The sequence below is a fragment of the Camellia sinensis genome, chromosome 1 (assembly GCF_055761805.1).
Source record: "Camellia sinensis isolate YWXY chromosome 1, ASM5576180v1, whole genome shotgun sequence".
Classification (NCBI taxonomy): Eukaryota; Viridiplantae; Streptophyta; class Magnoliopsida; order Ericales; family Theaceae; genus Camellia; species Camellia sinensis.
In genome coordinates, this window is record NC_138961.1 from 163562241 (window position 1) to 163578079 (window position 15839).

General features: G+C 36.0%; 2 protein-coding genes across 2 annotated transcripts; one reads left to right on the forward strand and one right to left on the reverse strand.

Annotated features, from left to right (window-relative positions):
• Positions 1-4619: 4619 nt before the first annotated feature.
• On the reverse strand, positions 4620-8226 carry LOC114287075 (uncharacterized). Its single transcript, XM_028230346.2, has 2 exons — positions 6724-8226; positions 4620-5142 (listed from the first exon to the last, which is right to left on the reverse strand). Exons 1-2 carry the CDS (start codon positions 7187-7189, stop codon positions 5099-5101), a joined length of 510 nt encoding a protein of 169 aa, XP_028086147.2. The 5' UTR covers positions 7190-8226; the 3' UTR covers positions 4620-5098.
• A 5860-nt stretch (positions 8227-14086) lies between these two features.
• On the forward strand, positions 14087-15316 carry LOC145790191 (uncharacterized). Its single transcript, XM_082868003.1, has 2 exons — positions 14087-14321; positions 14413-15316. The coding sequence occupies exons 1-2, from the start codon at positions 14313-14315 to the stop codon at positions 14758-14760; spliced, it is 357 nt and encodes a 118-aa protein (XP_082724129.1). The 5' UTR covers positions 14087-14312; the 3' UTR covers positions 14761-15316.
• The last annotated feature ends 523 nt before the right edge of the window (positions 15317-15839 follow it).

Sequence of the window (15839 nt, forward strand, 5' to 3'; positions counted from 1 at the left end):
ACGTGGCCATATCCACGTTAGTTTTATGATATTTATTTGTAAAACAATTGATAGACAAACATAATTTGAAAACTAGGCTATCCAATTTTTAGGAAATAAATGCAATAACTAAAGTGGTTATGATTATTAGATCGATATTTTTTTTTTATGGATGATTTACTCATTATAATCTAAAAAATGAATTATTTGAATTACTGAGGTGGGGCTATAGTGGACCCCACGAGCTCAAACAATACCATCCGTTCAGTGGACTGGAGATAGATTGATCCCAAATTTTATCATCAAATTATGGCAAAACAAGTTAGCAATTATTTTTTAAAAAATTATTGCTGATAACTTTTTGAGAAAATTGGTTTGGAATATTTAAAAACAATTTTCTAAGTTTTCAATTCATATTTTGTATTTTTAGTGATTTTTTAAAAATATTTTAATTATTATTTTTTCCTTTTTAGATTCACTTAATCTTGATACACTTAAAAAGTATACAATTTGTACAAAAATCTTTAAAATATTTATTGAATACAATAAAATACGAAAATGTAGTGAATTTTCATATATTTTTTGTAAATATTTTTGTATTTGGTATCTTTTTAAAGTTTTTTTTTCATAAATATTATATTTTTGAAGTGTATCTAAATTAGATGTATCGAAAAAAAATTGTATAAAATATTAAAATATTAACTAAAAACAAAAAAAATACGAAAAATAAAAAATTCAATTTGCAAAAAAATAATGTAAACCAATTAAGTTTGTATTTCTACAAAAAATTTATAACTTTAATTATTAAAATTGATAAAATTTTTCACTAATTTACAATTATTTTTGAAAACTTGCACTGAAGTGCAATTTTCCTTAACTTTTTTTACTTTTTTCTTAAGTATTTATATTGAAATATTATAGGAAAAGCGTAATTACTAATTGTGTTTTACTGTAGTTTAAAAATAAATTTGTTTGTACACTATTTGTTTAATTTTGAATAAAAAAAAGTAGGAGAAATTACAACAAAAATAAAAATCTTAGGGTTTGACCCTTATAACAAAATAAATTTTGAATTCTTAATTTTTTTAATTTAAACACTAATATTTTGTTTGTTTTTTTTCAATCTAAACTATCTGCATATTTTCGTTAAGTAAAACTAATGGAAAATAATATTTTAATGATTAAATTGAATAAAAAATGACATTTTAGACATTTTATGTACATCTATACATTGAGTTTAATGACTAAAATATATATTTTTTCCCTCACTTTTACTTAACGAAAATAGACAAATGGTTTAAATTGAAAATAAATCAAAACATAAAGTTTAAATTGATAAAAAAAAATTCATGATTTATTTTGTTATAAGAGTCAAATATTGAAATTTTTTTTTGTGTGTAATTGTCCCAAAATTGTAAAAGGGTTAAGGACAGGTTATATCAACATTACATGCAAAATATTTATTCAGCATTCTTGAAACAAATTTCCGAAGTCTTTTAATTTGATAGAGAATATGGTTCATCATTTTTATGTAGTTATTTTGATAAATAGTTTATAACATTATTCTAAAAGTACTAGTGTCGTTTGGAAAGTAGGTTGCCTTTTTACTTTTTTGCCTATTTTAACCTGTGGTTAAAAAGCCTGATTTAGGAATGGCTTTTTTGATTTTTTTGTGAAAAAAAAAATGTAATGATTATGGGTTATATGTGATGTTTTATTGGGCTAAAAAGTCTATTTTATTTTTTGTGACTATTTTAGCCAGAAAAAACCTCAAAACTATCTTTCCAAACGGAGCTTTGATTTTTACTTGATTGAAACCAGGTAGGAAGAGACCACCAACTATAACAATCCTCTTAGACATAATTAAAAAAGTTCTTACTCATCAAGGAGCTTAACGACTTAGATGGGATTAGCAAAGCAAATGTATTGCACATCGGGTGCCACAAGTGCTCCATGAAGAAAGCTTGAGTCATAAATTGATCCCAACTCTGCCAGAATCCTCACAAGCAAAATTCAAGAGTGGAGAGGGATAAGAACCACAAAAATGATGAAAACTCAAATTTAGACCCACTTGCACATCCAACCCAATCCCACTTGCTATAGACTACCACCCTTTGTGAGGAGGCTCAACCAAGAAGGGGACCTGTTTGCTGTCCTTTTTGTTTCTTTTGCTCACGAAAAAAGCCAACAAAATTTGTTTGGCAATTGTTTTTTTCTTCATATTTTAAGGAACACAATTTGCTTTCTTATTTTTTTAAAAATATTTTCACACAGAAAATGAAAATGACGAGCCTATTAAATAATGTTTATATTTATAATTTTCTATTTCTATTTATAAAATTTTTAAAAAATGTAAACAAAAACTGGTTAATACCTATTTTCATTTTAAAAAAGTAATAAACAATTAACAAAATATACTAAATTTTTATAATAAAAATAATTTCAATTGTTTAGAATGTTTTTTTAACGTCTTTTCCCACCTCTCCCACCCACTCAGACCACCACTCACCGGCCATCATCGGAGATGATATTCCCCAACAACCACACCTCTCATTGTCGCCAATCACCTCTCATTGGCACATACAATACTATCTTAGGTGGCTAACTCTTCACCATCTCTAATTTTCAACAATCACTTCTGATTATTATTTAATGCTCGTTTGATCCAATTTTTTTCCCTGCACACATTAATACTCTAGCATTAGCCATGGAAGTGGTCCAATTGAAGATTCACTATGGCAGGCATGGGGTAGAACAGGAACACTATTTTCATTAGGGACAAAGCTAAAAGAAGAGGATGAAGGATCATGACTTCTCTGTATTTGTAAGAAGCATAATTTGTTTTGACATTTTAAAAATATATATTTTATTTTATATATAAAATGGTTTCATAGTATAAAAAAAAACATATCGCATTCTTATCTCATCTTATATTCTCTTTCTATTTTACATCAAAAAAACTTTTTCATTTTACTAGAAACTGCTTTTATGATAAGGCCTAGTTTGGCATAATACAAAAAATCTAAAAAGTCAAAAAATCACTATGCTTAGGGCTGAGCAAGGAATCCGTGAAATCCGTAATCCGATCCAGTCCAGTCCAATCCGATAGGTTTAGATTGGTTTTTTGAATCCGTGGTTCGGTTCCGGATTGAAGAATTAAAAATCCGTAGTTCACGGATTGGTTCCGGATTGAATCTCACGGTTCCGGAATGGAACCGATCCGGACCGTATACAAATAGTCTATATTTTTATTATACATCCTCCCCCATAGTATCTTCTCTTATTCTATGTAAAATCTAAACTCAAACCGAAAACCGTATAATATCTTCTTTTATTACTTTTGTTTGTTAGTTTTAAGTTTTAATTTGCAATGCTCTAAATACTTATGGTGAAACCAGTTTTCTTATGGTTGTTTAAATTCTAGAATAGTATGTCGTTATTATAGAAAAAAATATTGCTATTATGGAACTAATATAGCGTTATGTTTATATTTTTATGAAATTCAAGTGTTATATATATATATATATATATTTGTTATTTAATTATGTGAATCCGTGGTCCTAAACCGATCCAATCCGTATTTAAATGGATTGGTTCGGATTGGTTCCATGATTTAAATGGATTGGATTGGTTCCAATTTTTCAGGAACCGTAAATAACGGATTGGTCCTGGTTTTATCCCAATCCGATCCAATCCGGACCATGCTCACCCCTAACTATGCTATTTAAGTCACATCATCTCATTTAAATCACATCATCTCTCTACTACATTACTTCAAACCCAACCCATATTTCACATTTTTTCGTAAAAAGTCAAAAAATATACTTAGGCTCCGTTTGGAAAGAAAAAAGCCAGACTTTTTTGGCTAAAATAGCCACAAAAAACAAAATAGACTATTTTAGCCATAAAAAACAAAACATCAAATTCAACCCATAATCATTACAATCCTCTCTCACAAAAAAAGTCAAAAAGCCCTTCCCAAACCAGGTTAAAATAGCCAAAAAATCAAAAAGTCAAAAAGCCAACCCACTTCCCAAACGGAGGCTTATTTAGATTATTTCAAACAATTTTTTGATGTATATAGATATAATTTATATGTCATATTATACATACATATGTATTTATACATAACCAAAGCAAACCAAACTTTAAGCCCTATCAAATGAGGATATATATTTATGTACATGATAAAAAAATTTATTAATCTTTTAATTCCTCCAATGCTAAAATTCTAATTCCCTGTTCACCAACGAAAGGAAGAGATCAGTCTTTTGTACTGATACCACTACTGTGGCACAACAGACAAGAAAATGTTCTCAAGTAATACAGGGAAATAGGAGAATATAAAGAGCAGAGCCATAAGAAGGAGAAAAAAGGTTGTGAGGTTTCTGTTTTGGTTAGACATATCTTGGAAGTGCTTCCACTGCTTCAAAGTTCCAAGAAAACTGTTTCCAGGATGCCAACCAATTAGCACATGTAAAGAAGGATAATTGATAATATAGTCAAAAATGTGTTTAGATCTTTAATTTGTAAAAAGAAAAAGAAATTGGTAATAAAAAATAAAAAATGTAATTTCTACTGTATTCACTTTTTGCTACTTCATTCTTTCCAAACACAGCAGAAAGACACAAAAGCACACGAAATAAACTGGTTGGCCTTTTGATTTCATAACTTGAGAGAAGCAGAGAATTATTTACAGCAGCTGGAAGTCAGAAGCACAAACATGCTTCAAATATTTCACAGACGAAGTATTTACAATAAAGAATCTGCATTTTACATGTAAAGCAGTCTGATCACGTTACGGTTTGACACAAACCTAACCCTGATAACCTGAAGAACCTAACATAATGAGCTGAAAACTTCAAGATATATGTCTTCTTCCCCGTCATTAGTACTCCAAGGCGCAATTAACAGCATTACCCACAATTTTGCCAGATTGCAGAGAAAGAAGGCACCTTTCTTTGTTTTAATTTCATTTTCTTTTTTCTTTCTTCTTTTTCTTGTCGGTAAATTTTAACTATTTTTCTTCCCCTTCTAAATATCTAATCTATATCATAACAAACTCTATTCAAATATTTGCCTCAGAACTAGTACAGTAACCAATCAGTATGCTTCAGCGCTATGGAAGAGAAGAAAGCCACTGCTCTGCATACTTCTTGCCATCTGCATATCCAACCCAAAAGAACAGAACTAAGCATGATTGACAAATCGTAGGCCTACAAGGTAATAGAAACCGAATACAATTGCATTTTCCTTCATCAAAGTACAAGTAAAAAGTAACTAAAGAGCCCAAACATTCAATAGTTCAGCTCAATACTGAGTCAAGTACACAAGTAACTAAATCAAGGGCCCTTGCAGAAAAGAAACATCATAAATGGTATTTGAAATCAAGGGCCCTTGCATTTTCTTTTTTCTTTTTTTGGACAGAATAGGATGACCCTCAAAAGCTTAAATGAATGCCAGCCATTTTCAGAGGAAAATCTGCCTGTGTCCCATTAAGATCCTTAGTGTTGCGTTTAGATCATAAATTTGGATAGAGATTTGAAAAATGAAGGGAGATGCAGAAAAAATATAACTTATCTTTCGTTCACATTTCCCTCTCCTTTTCATTTTCCTCTTCAAATCACTATCTAAATCCAAGATCCTCACCTTTTCATTTTCCTCTCCAAATCACTATTTAAATCCATGATCCAAACAGAACCCAAGTTTTTGGTTAGTTAGACGAGGTGGATAGGATTATAAATTTAAGTAGTTTCTCAACATTAGCAAACATGTAGATTCCGTTTTGAACTTTTGAGTAGTCCACAGCATCATATCATACTCTCTTCATTTCATCATTGTGGTCAACCCAGCTGCCATTAGTATCTTTGCAATGTAAAACAAATAAATTAAAAATTAAAAGTCCCAGAAAAGCTTCAGAAGTTTGGCAAGTAATTCCAGCTCAATGAATGACTTACAAAGAAATGAGCAAGGGAAATTGAAATTTTGACTATAAGAATTAGCTCCAAAACTGTCATAACAAACATTTGTCTATTGTTCCAAACATTGATTGATATTTTCATTTTGTAGTAAAACCAATACCAATATAACTGCATCCAGTTACACAACATAAATACAATTTTGATAATGACAAGAAAAAAGCAGTATCATGTAAAGATTAACCACTAAAACAGAGGAGTGTAGGTGATATAACACTTCACTTTTGGGGAAAAGAAAAAAATACAATTATGAACAGAAAATATCATAAAGACATGAAAAAGAAACATAAGTAAATATACTACTTTGCAGAAAAGGATAAAACTGCTGCTTTATTACCCCTTTATTAAAAGATCAGTGCGGCAAGCATATCTTCATCTGCCCATATTTTGTGTACAACAATGGTTAAGGACACCTAAAAATCTTGGCGCTAAACTACTACTTTCGTCTGTAGATTTTTAGGTGTTAATATTAATATCTATACTCTTTTTGAGTATGGTGGTATTATATACTTCAAACAATTTTCACAGCCTTACCTTAGCAAAATAAAAATGTCATAATCCATTTCACAACAATAAAACTACAAAACGAAGGATATTTCTCCTTTTCCTTTTCCCATTTCTGATTTCTGATATTATTATTATTATCATTATCTCAAACCAAAAAATATAACCAAACCATGTATAAGATCTATAAAACATGATAAGTAAAACAAACTAGAAACTTAAAATTAAAGAGAAATTTTACAGATGATAGAATGGGTCTTACCAGCATACTTATTTGGGAGGTTCTTGATGGCACTTGAGAAGTGAGTATTTGGGCCCTCCTCCATCTCCTTGCAATCATACCTGTAGCAAGGAACCAGCACTGCAAAACTGTTGTCTGCCTCATCATCACTCTGGAAATCAGGGGCGTGTGGTTCCGACCACCCAATTGACCAGTCCGAGTCATCGGATTCAGACCCCGACAAACAAACACCATCTGATGGCACCAATATAGCATCATATTCCTTGTCAATTCTCCTCTCTTCCCTACTTTGCCATTTCCTCTTAACCTTTCGGGTTGATGAGGCGGCAATCTTCGCCCCCTTGACAGTAGGAAATTTCACATTTTCCAATTCCCTCAAACCCAAACCCCAATCCGAAGAAGAATTTAGGGAAGACCCATTAGAGACAGGCTCTTTGTCTTTCCCACCCCACAACCAACACGACAAACGAGTCAAAGAAACAGCCATTTCTATGAACTCGAAGAATATATATATGACGAATGAGTGAAGAGTTCTCTGAATTGGAGCAATATATATATATAATTGAAAGCTGAAAATCAGAGGATAGAAAGTGGTTCCTGACAGTTGTAGCAAACTACTGTATCAGGAGATGATTAATTTCATTTAATCAATTAGATCAACCAAATTTAGGAGCACATCTAATCCAAACCAAACATTAACTTCAACTATAATTAGACAAATCCAAAGCTCATCAAATGATTTACAAAAACGCTTTTCTAAGTCTCTCTTCCTCTATGATCAATTATTGACTCCTCGTTTACCATAAATAGAATCTCCAAATAAGGAAACAAAATTAGGCAACACTTGAAAGCAACTCAAAATCCATAATTGAACAGAAAAAAAGAAAAAATAATAAAATTAAGCGTATCTAACACTCCAAAGTACCTAAAGCACACCGAAATTATCAAAGAAAATTGAATCTGATTAAATTGAACAGATCAAAGAATAGACTTGAAAAAGCACGGTAGATGCAAAATAGGGATTACACGAGTTTTGCAGGTTCCATATATCACCGGAAAATGGGAACTTTTTTGCCGACAATAGGGAGTTTTGAGGGGAATCGAACGGTGATACCACCGGAAAAAGGGGAATTTTCGCCGGAAAGGGAAAGATATTATAAATCTAACGGTCGTATCACCGAAAAAACCGAAACTCTAGTCGGAGATTGAAAGTTTTCAACAAATCAAACGGCGATGAAGAAACCAGAGACTCTTATGGCGGACAGAGAACGCAAAAAGGGTGAAGTTTCAGGGAGTTCGAGTTCCGAAACCCTAGCTATCTCTTTCTCTCCAACACTTCCATTCTCTCTCTCCCTCTCTCCACCACACGCTCTCCTCTCTCGACCACACGCTCTCTCTCTCTCTCTCTCTCTCTCTCTGAGAAATCAACTGACAACTTTTTGTTTCGTCGAGTAGTTGATTGATATAGACGAAGGAAAGAGAATATTAGGGTGGGTCTCGACCCGGCCCGGCCAGCTTAGCACTGGTTTGGTTATCATTTTGGAGCTAATAAAGCACAAAATAATTAAATTAATTAAATTAATTAATAAGATAAAACACCACATTTAATTTATAATTATTATATTTTTTTTCTCACAAATCAAAAAAAGTCAATAAAAATCTAAACAAATAAGGCTAAAAAAATTCCAACATAAAAAAATTGATTATATTAACTAATGTCAAACGAAGTTTTAGAAAAAATATAAAAAGACTTTCTATTTGGGAATCAGTGCTACATGTATTAATTAATATATCAACATATATTATGGTATTATTATTGACGTCACCTATTATATATATATTACAAATTACAATCTTTTAGTTGGTTTTTTATTTTTATTTTTTTTCTATTTTAGCCTGATTAAAAAAATTATGTTGTGAATGATATTTGATTTGATAAATAAGTACACTTACGTGTTATTTATTTATTTATTTTTTTTATAAAAAAATTAAAATATATATTTATTTAGATTATTTTAAATAATTTTTATATTTTAATAATAATTTTGTATTGAATAATACAATCTGCAGAGTCATCATAATATAATTTACATTCGTGTGAATATTCATATCATAACCGTCGATCATATCACTCTAAAATTCAATTTCAACCATTACGATAAACATGGGATTTAAGGTCGAAGTCAAACAAAAGTACAGATAGTTTCAAGTTCACAAATTTTTTTTTTTATTCACAGTTAAGGACGAAAATAAAAATTTTATTTAAAGGGGGTAAGGTAAGGTAAGTGTAGCTAAAAAAATAACAACAGAATGGTTATGAAAATTTAGCAAAAAAATCAATAGAATTATATCCAAAAAAAAATTTAATACTTAATCAATTATTTATAAAATTTTGAGCTATATAATTAAGATTTTAGTGTAAAATTTATTAGATTTTTAGTGTAAAATTTATTAGATTGTCATTTTAAAGTATTTATTGGTTGATATAATTTATATAATTAAAAACTATACTTCCATATGTTTTTTTTAATCAAAATACTAATAAATGGATTTTACAAAGAAAATCAATATAATTCATAATATATGAACGGAAAGACTATTGTACACAAATAAATAAGAAAATGACATAATTTTATATTTTTTGAATCATAACTAAAAAAAAAAAAATCATAACTACATATGAGATATACACAAAGATATCATGGATTATAACTAAAATAAGATCATAACTAAAGAAAAAAATTGGTCATAATTAAAGAAAAAAAATAACATAACTGAAGAGTGTATGTGATGGGGAGTGTGTATAATAAAATTTTCCATATATGAAATAGTTAAAAGTTATGTCATAAATATGCTAAGAACATTTATAAAATAAAGGGTTAATAAAAAAGTTTAAAATTCAAGGGACCATTTATGGACACATAATAGAAATCTCATAAATTATAGGGGTACTAATAAAATTTTGAAAAACATAGGAGGGGCCATTCCCCCTTGCCCCACCCTCCTCCCTGTTTGCATGCAGTGCCCAATTCAATGTAAATGTTCACATTTGGTAATATTTGTTTGGACGAATTGAATAAAAAGATATTATAATTTAGCGAATTGTTAATCCTAAGATATTATAGTTTTTGAATTATTTAGTTAGATAAGATGTGTATCCTAAATTTGTTTAGTCATGAGATTAAATATAAGGAAATGAATATTTTATTGAATCTTATGTTTGTTTGAGATTAGGGGTGTGCATAATATCGCCGAAACCGCCGAACTCGCCAAAATCGCTCCGAACCGCACCACCAAGGCAAATTCATTATTATTTGTCAATCGAACCGCCGGTTTTTGGTAAGAAAAATGGCAAATTCTAGTGACACTTTTATCAATTCACCGGTTTCTATTTTTCTTCCAAACTGCACCGACCCGCACCGCTATTAAATCATGTTTTATAAGATTCTAAATTTTTTTTTTTTACTTAAGTTTGCTTGTTGTTCTATACCTTAGAATATAGTATTACATTACTTCTCGAGGGGATTCAAGATGTCAGTAATCCAAAATAAAGTTGGATTCCAATTCACTTTTCAATCTTTTTTTTTTTCTGGCCATGTTGCAAACTTGCATCAGCTCACTTTTCAATCTAAATACTTTTTAACAGTAAACATTTTCAATATATTGTAAACCTTGAATGATATTAATTTTATGTATTGTATTTGATCATTGTAGCTTCCACAGATACTTGTAATGAACTGATGACATAATCGTTGATATTATCATGTTGTTGCTACATTTGCTGCATCAGAAGAAAGTTTCGCAAGATGCTTAACATCACGGTATCTCTCGTCTTTTTTTTACTCTTTGATTTAAATTTTGTAATTTGAATTATATTTTTTATAAACTGCGCCCAAACCGCCAAGGCAAATCCGTCACTATTTGCCAACCGAACCGCCGGTTTTTGATACGGAAAATGGCAAATTCTAGTGATACTTTTATCAATCCGCCACCCGCCATACGGTTTCTATTTTTCTCTCAAACTGCACCGACCCGCACCGCGCACACCCCTATTTGAGATATTATAAAGAAAGATAAATATTCAAAAGACAATTTACCCTTTTAAATTGTTTACTAAGGTTTCGTTTGGCATAACTTAAAAAATTCAAAAAGTCAATATCGTATTTAAGTCACATCATCTTATTTAAGCCACATCACCTCTCTACCACATTACTTCAAACCCAATCCATATTTCATAAAAAGTCAAAAAGTACACTTATTTAGTTTATCCCAAACAACCCCGAAATAATATCAATATTAAACATGCCATTAATATTTTAATTTTTTTGGGCTAGATTAAATAAAAATTTATTTTATTTTTTTAAAAGTTAAATAAATAAATTTTTAAAAAATTACATAAATAAAATATCAATAAAAATTTGTGTTATTTTTTAAAATAATTTTTTTTATAAATTTACTTTTAAAAAATAATTATTATTAAATAAAACATCAATAAAAATTAAATTAAATTATTTTATTTTTAAATTTAGACATTTAAATTTTATTAAATATAATACATAATTAAATCAAATAGTTGGAGCGCAAATATGTCATTTTACTATTTAATTGCATGAGATAGTTGTACGGGGAGCAAATATTCCGGCGTGCCCGTATTCCTTTCTTCCGAGCTCCGTCGATATCCGATCACCTGCGAGCAAATAACGGTGAGCTACCCGGCGGTGTGTGGCCGGAAACACCCTCCGACGGTCAAATTAGCACACACCTTAGAGGGAATAGAGAGAAGGGAGAGAGTGTTTGAGTGTAAGAAATTCCTTACAGAGTGTTCGTGTCTTGCGTATGGGGGGCGCAGACATGCTTATATACCTTCTGAGCCCCATATCCACTCCCTGTCATCTCCTGACATGTGGCTCTGCTATCCCATCTGTCAGCATAAACCATGCCATTCATCACCTGCTCTCAACTGCCTGCCAGCACAGCTGGTGCTCGGCAGCCGAGCTGCCCTACCTCGGTCGTACCATGCTTCATACCTTAAGCGCCTAACCGGATAAACAAACGGTGGACCGGGCTAAGCGGCATCCCGGCCGAGCCTAGCCCGGATGCTTACTTTGATCGGCCTTCTCGCCGGTCAATCAACTACCTCGGCTGATCGCGCCTTTCCGAGCGCCGGTCTCTCGGTCTGTCTGGTTTCGACCATCCTCGGACCAAGCATCCTGGTCTGACCGGTCACTTCCCGACCGAGCAACTTCTGCACGGTCCGGGGCGGCACACCGTCCAAACCTTGCCCGGCCCAAGTTCTGGTAGCCCATCTCCGGGTGAACAGTTGATCATCTCGGCCCAATGCACTGCTAGGCCCTCAGCTTGCCCGGTCGATACCCCGGCCCAACACCGGATCATAAATCACCCTCTCAATTGCCCCTTAATTCCGTCCGCGGAAGCGTGACTGGGATTACTCACCTCGACCGAGATAACGTTTCTCCGGTCGTCAAGATGCCAAGCCTCGACCGAGCTAGTTGACGTAATTGTCCGCAGATTTGACCGGTTATATTCCTCGGCTGACCTATTCTCGTTGAAAGTAGCTCGGTTGGCTCTTCGTCTTTTCAACCCGTCGCTTCAGTCCTGTCAAAGCCATAAATGGGGACACGTGGCGGTCTGCCATTGGTCATCGGGCAGCCAACCCGCCGTTTTTGCCAGAATTTGAATTTGGGCGGTCTCTTTCGCCTATACAAACTCCCCCCCCATCGTTCCATTTTTTCCTACTGCTGCCTCCATCTCTGACGGTTCTGAAGTTCAAGCTCGACTGCCATTCTGCCATTCTTCGTGTTCGAAGGATTAGGTCCTACTCTTCACTGGTAAGTCAATCCATCCTCATTTTGTTGTTATGTTCCTTCATATTACACACATTAGGGTACAAAAACATAGATATTAGGGCATAGGTCGTAGAATCTGTATTAAAACCTTTCTCTGTTCTTGGTGTTCTTCATATTTCTAAAGAACACTGATGAACTGGGGTGAACCGGGCTCTGGGCCTTCTTTTGATCCAAAAAACCAACCAAACCGGGCAAACAACATGTTTGTTTCAACCTCAGCGAAAACCGAGTTAACAAAAGGACTTGGCCGTTCAACCGGGCTAACATCTGGTCCGCTTGGGCGACCGGGCTCCTTAGATAGAGTAGACAACCGAGGTGGTTTGGCGCCCTTAATGACCGAGCTAAAATTCAGCACCTTTCACGCAACCGCGCTAACACTTAACACTTGCCATCCTTTTCCTGCAGAGTCCAAGGGGACCACTGTCATTCCTGAGGCTCTCAGGACCGGGCAACATCCAATACCCAGAGCCAAACCCCTCAGCCGGGATATACTAAGCCGGCCAAAAATGGGGAAGTTCCGCTTCCTAGTGGATACTCCGGCTGCGCTGGCTACGTTCAGGGAGGACTACGGCATCCCGGCCGATGTCCACCTGCAGCTCGCAGAAGAGGAGACCACACCTTGGGGTAGGGAGGAGTGCCCCTTCACCGTGCTATCCATCGTGGAAGGGGGTCTTCGTTTCCCGCTCAACCCTCTCACAACCGAGTTCCTCCGCCGCACCGGGCTGGCACCCACACAGGTGTCCACCAACACTTATAGAATAATCAACGGCGTGCACGAATTGAACCAACGGCTAGGCACCAACTTAGGCCTAGCCGAGATATTGAGGCAATACACAATGGGTCACACCGGTGACGGCCTAGCTTACTACTTGAAAATAAGACCGGGCAAGGAAAAAATCGTAACCGGCACCCCGGATAAAGATATGCACGACGATGATTTCTTCTAGGTGTCCGGCAATTACGAAACAGCCGAGGTGCCGGGCTGGTTCATAAGCGAGGACTTCGGTTCTTCATGTAAGCCACTCAAACTTGCTCGGTGAACTTTATTCTTTAGTTTAACTAACCGGTTTCCCTGTTTCTTTTGCAGCTATCCAAGCCTTGCAAGCCAATTACCAATTCCCCAACGTCGAGGCAATTCGGGCCGTGCTTAGGTACCGCCACCGAGACTGCAACGAATTGCTCGGCTACACACCGACTTACAGATATTCTGCTCCGCGCCGGAGTAGAGTAACTGACTTCCTCAGAGCTCCTTCGCCACCTCCAGATCCAACCCTACCAGACGTCCCATTAATCCGGTTAACCGACGAGCAAGAGATGGCCAAAAGATCTCGGATCAAAAACCTTCTAACCGCGACCTCAGCCGAGATACCGAGCGTTATAACCCGGTCGCCAGCCGCCGGCCAATCCAGCAGCGCTGTGGTCGCCCTTGCGTCCCCGGCTCCAGCTGCCGGGCAATCTGCCAGAGAAGCGCGCCGGGCTGGAAAGAGACCAAGGGCAGATCCCTCCGCCGGGCTCGTCGCCGAGCTGACAACCGAACATCCAGCTGAAACTCCTGCTCCCGTGCCCGCTTGGCGTCCTCAGCTGAAGCACCGGGGACAGGACATCCCGGCGACGGCTTCAATCAAGGCTGACAAAGAACATTTGCTCGCCTTCGATATCTCCAAAGCATTTCTCCTACCGGGCGACGTGGTCGGCAGCGACCACGTCCCTGACACCCGGCTGGTGAAATCCTCAGTCAAGTCCATGGCCAGGGTAAGTCGGCGTTCTTTTTAATATTTCACAAGTGTTTGCTCGGTCCTTCTTGCTCGGTCCCCTTTCTGATGTACTTCGCTTCTTTATGTAGGCCATTCAGAAACAACATTTGGTCTTGGAGCGCATCCACCGGCTTAGGCAGAAAGCCAATGACACTGCCAGCCAGGTTGAAAGCCTTCAAGCCGAGCTCGGCCGGGCTAAAGCTTCTCTCGAGATGGCCAACAATGATAATAACAGGCTGCTCGGTCAACTGAATGCAGCCGAGAAAAAACATAGCGAGCTCCAGGCCGAGGTTGACACTCTGAAGAAGGAGAAGAGGAAGGCCTGCCGGGCTGCCAACAACGCGGGTTTCAACGAGGCCGAGAAGAATTACCAGAAGCAAGTCTTTGCAACTCAAGACATATACTTCAAGGCTGGCTGGAAATCCGCTTGCGAATAGCTCGGCCAAAGTTCTGACACCGACGTATTTGCCAACCCTCCTCCAGCTTCTCTACCGGTCTACCTTGTGCCATATGCAAATGATGTTTTCAGCGCTTTACAGGCTGAGGCCGAGGAGGGACTTGAGGCCGGAGATGGGGAGACAGATTCTGAGGAAGAAGAGGCCGAGGTGCCCGAGCAGCCCGGCAACGATGAGCCCGGCGCCCAAGAAGCAAGCCAAGCTATTGACCTTGATGCTGATGCTGCCGAGGATGCGTTCACCAATCTTTCCCCTTTAGTTTAGGTTGCTTTTACCTTGTTTTTGTATTTTTGCTATCAACTCTTTTGATGTAACCGGGCTCTGTCCCCATCTTTTGTAATGAATTTCTTTATCAATGAAAGATTTTGAATTTTTGCAAGTGTACGCACGGTTGTAATCAATTCTGTCTTCAGCAAAACATCTCGGTATAACTCATCGAACCGGAACACATAACACGGTCTAAGTACTTTAGCAGAACGAGACAAATTCATGAACCGCAGTAGCCACTTCGGTTGTAACTAAGTCGAACAAATCAACACTTCCAACCGGGGTACATCATCTCGGTTGGGAATCCAAAGTTGGACAAAACGCCAACTCTTCCAACCGGAGTACAACATCTCGGTTGGGAATCCTAAGTTGGACAAAACACCAACTCTTCCAACCGGAGTACACCATCTCGGTTGGGAATCCCAAGTTGGACAAAACACCAACTCTTCCAACCGGAGTACACCATCTCGGTTGGGAATCCTAAGTTGGACAAAACACCAACTCTTCCAACCGGAGTACACCATCTCGGTTGGGAATCCTAAGTTGGACAAAACACCAACTCTTCCAACCGGAGTACACCATCTCGGTTGGGAATCCTAAGTTGGACAAAACACCAACTCTTCCAACCGGAGTACACCATCTCGGTTCTAAACATTAAAACAAGAATCCATGTGCTAAAGCAAAGTTACTTCTATAATTTTGACAAAAAGAATTACATTCTGCTTTGCAAGCCAAAAAATTTCCTTACAAAAAGAGGAAAGTAAAGCTTAAAAATAATACAATTTCAAGTTGGC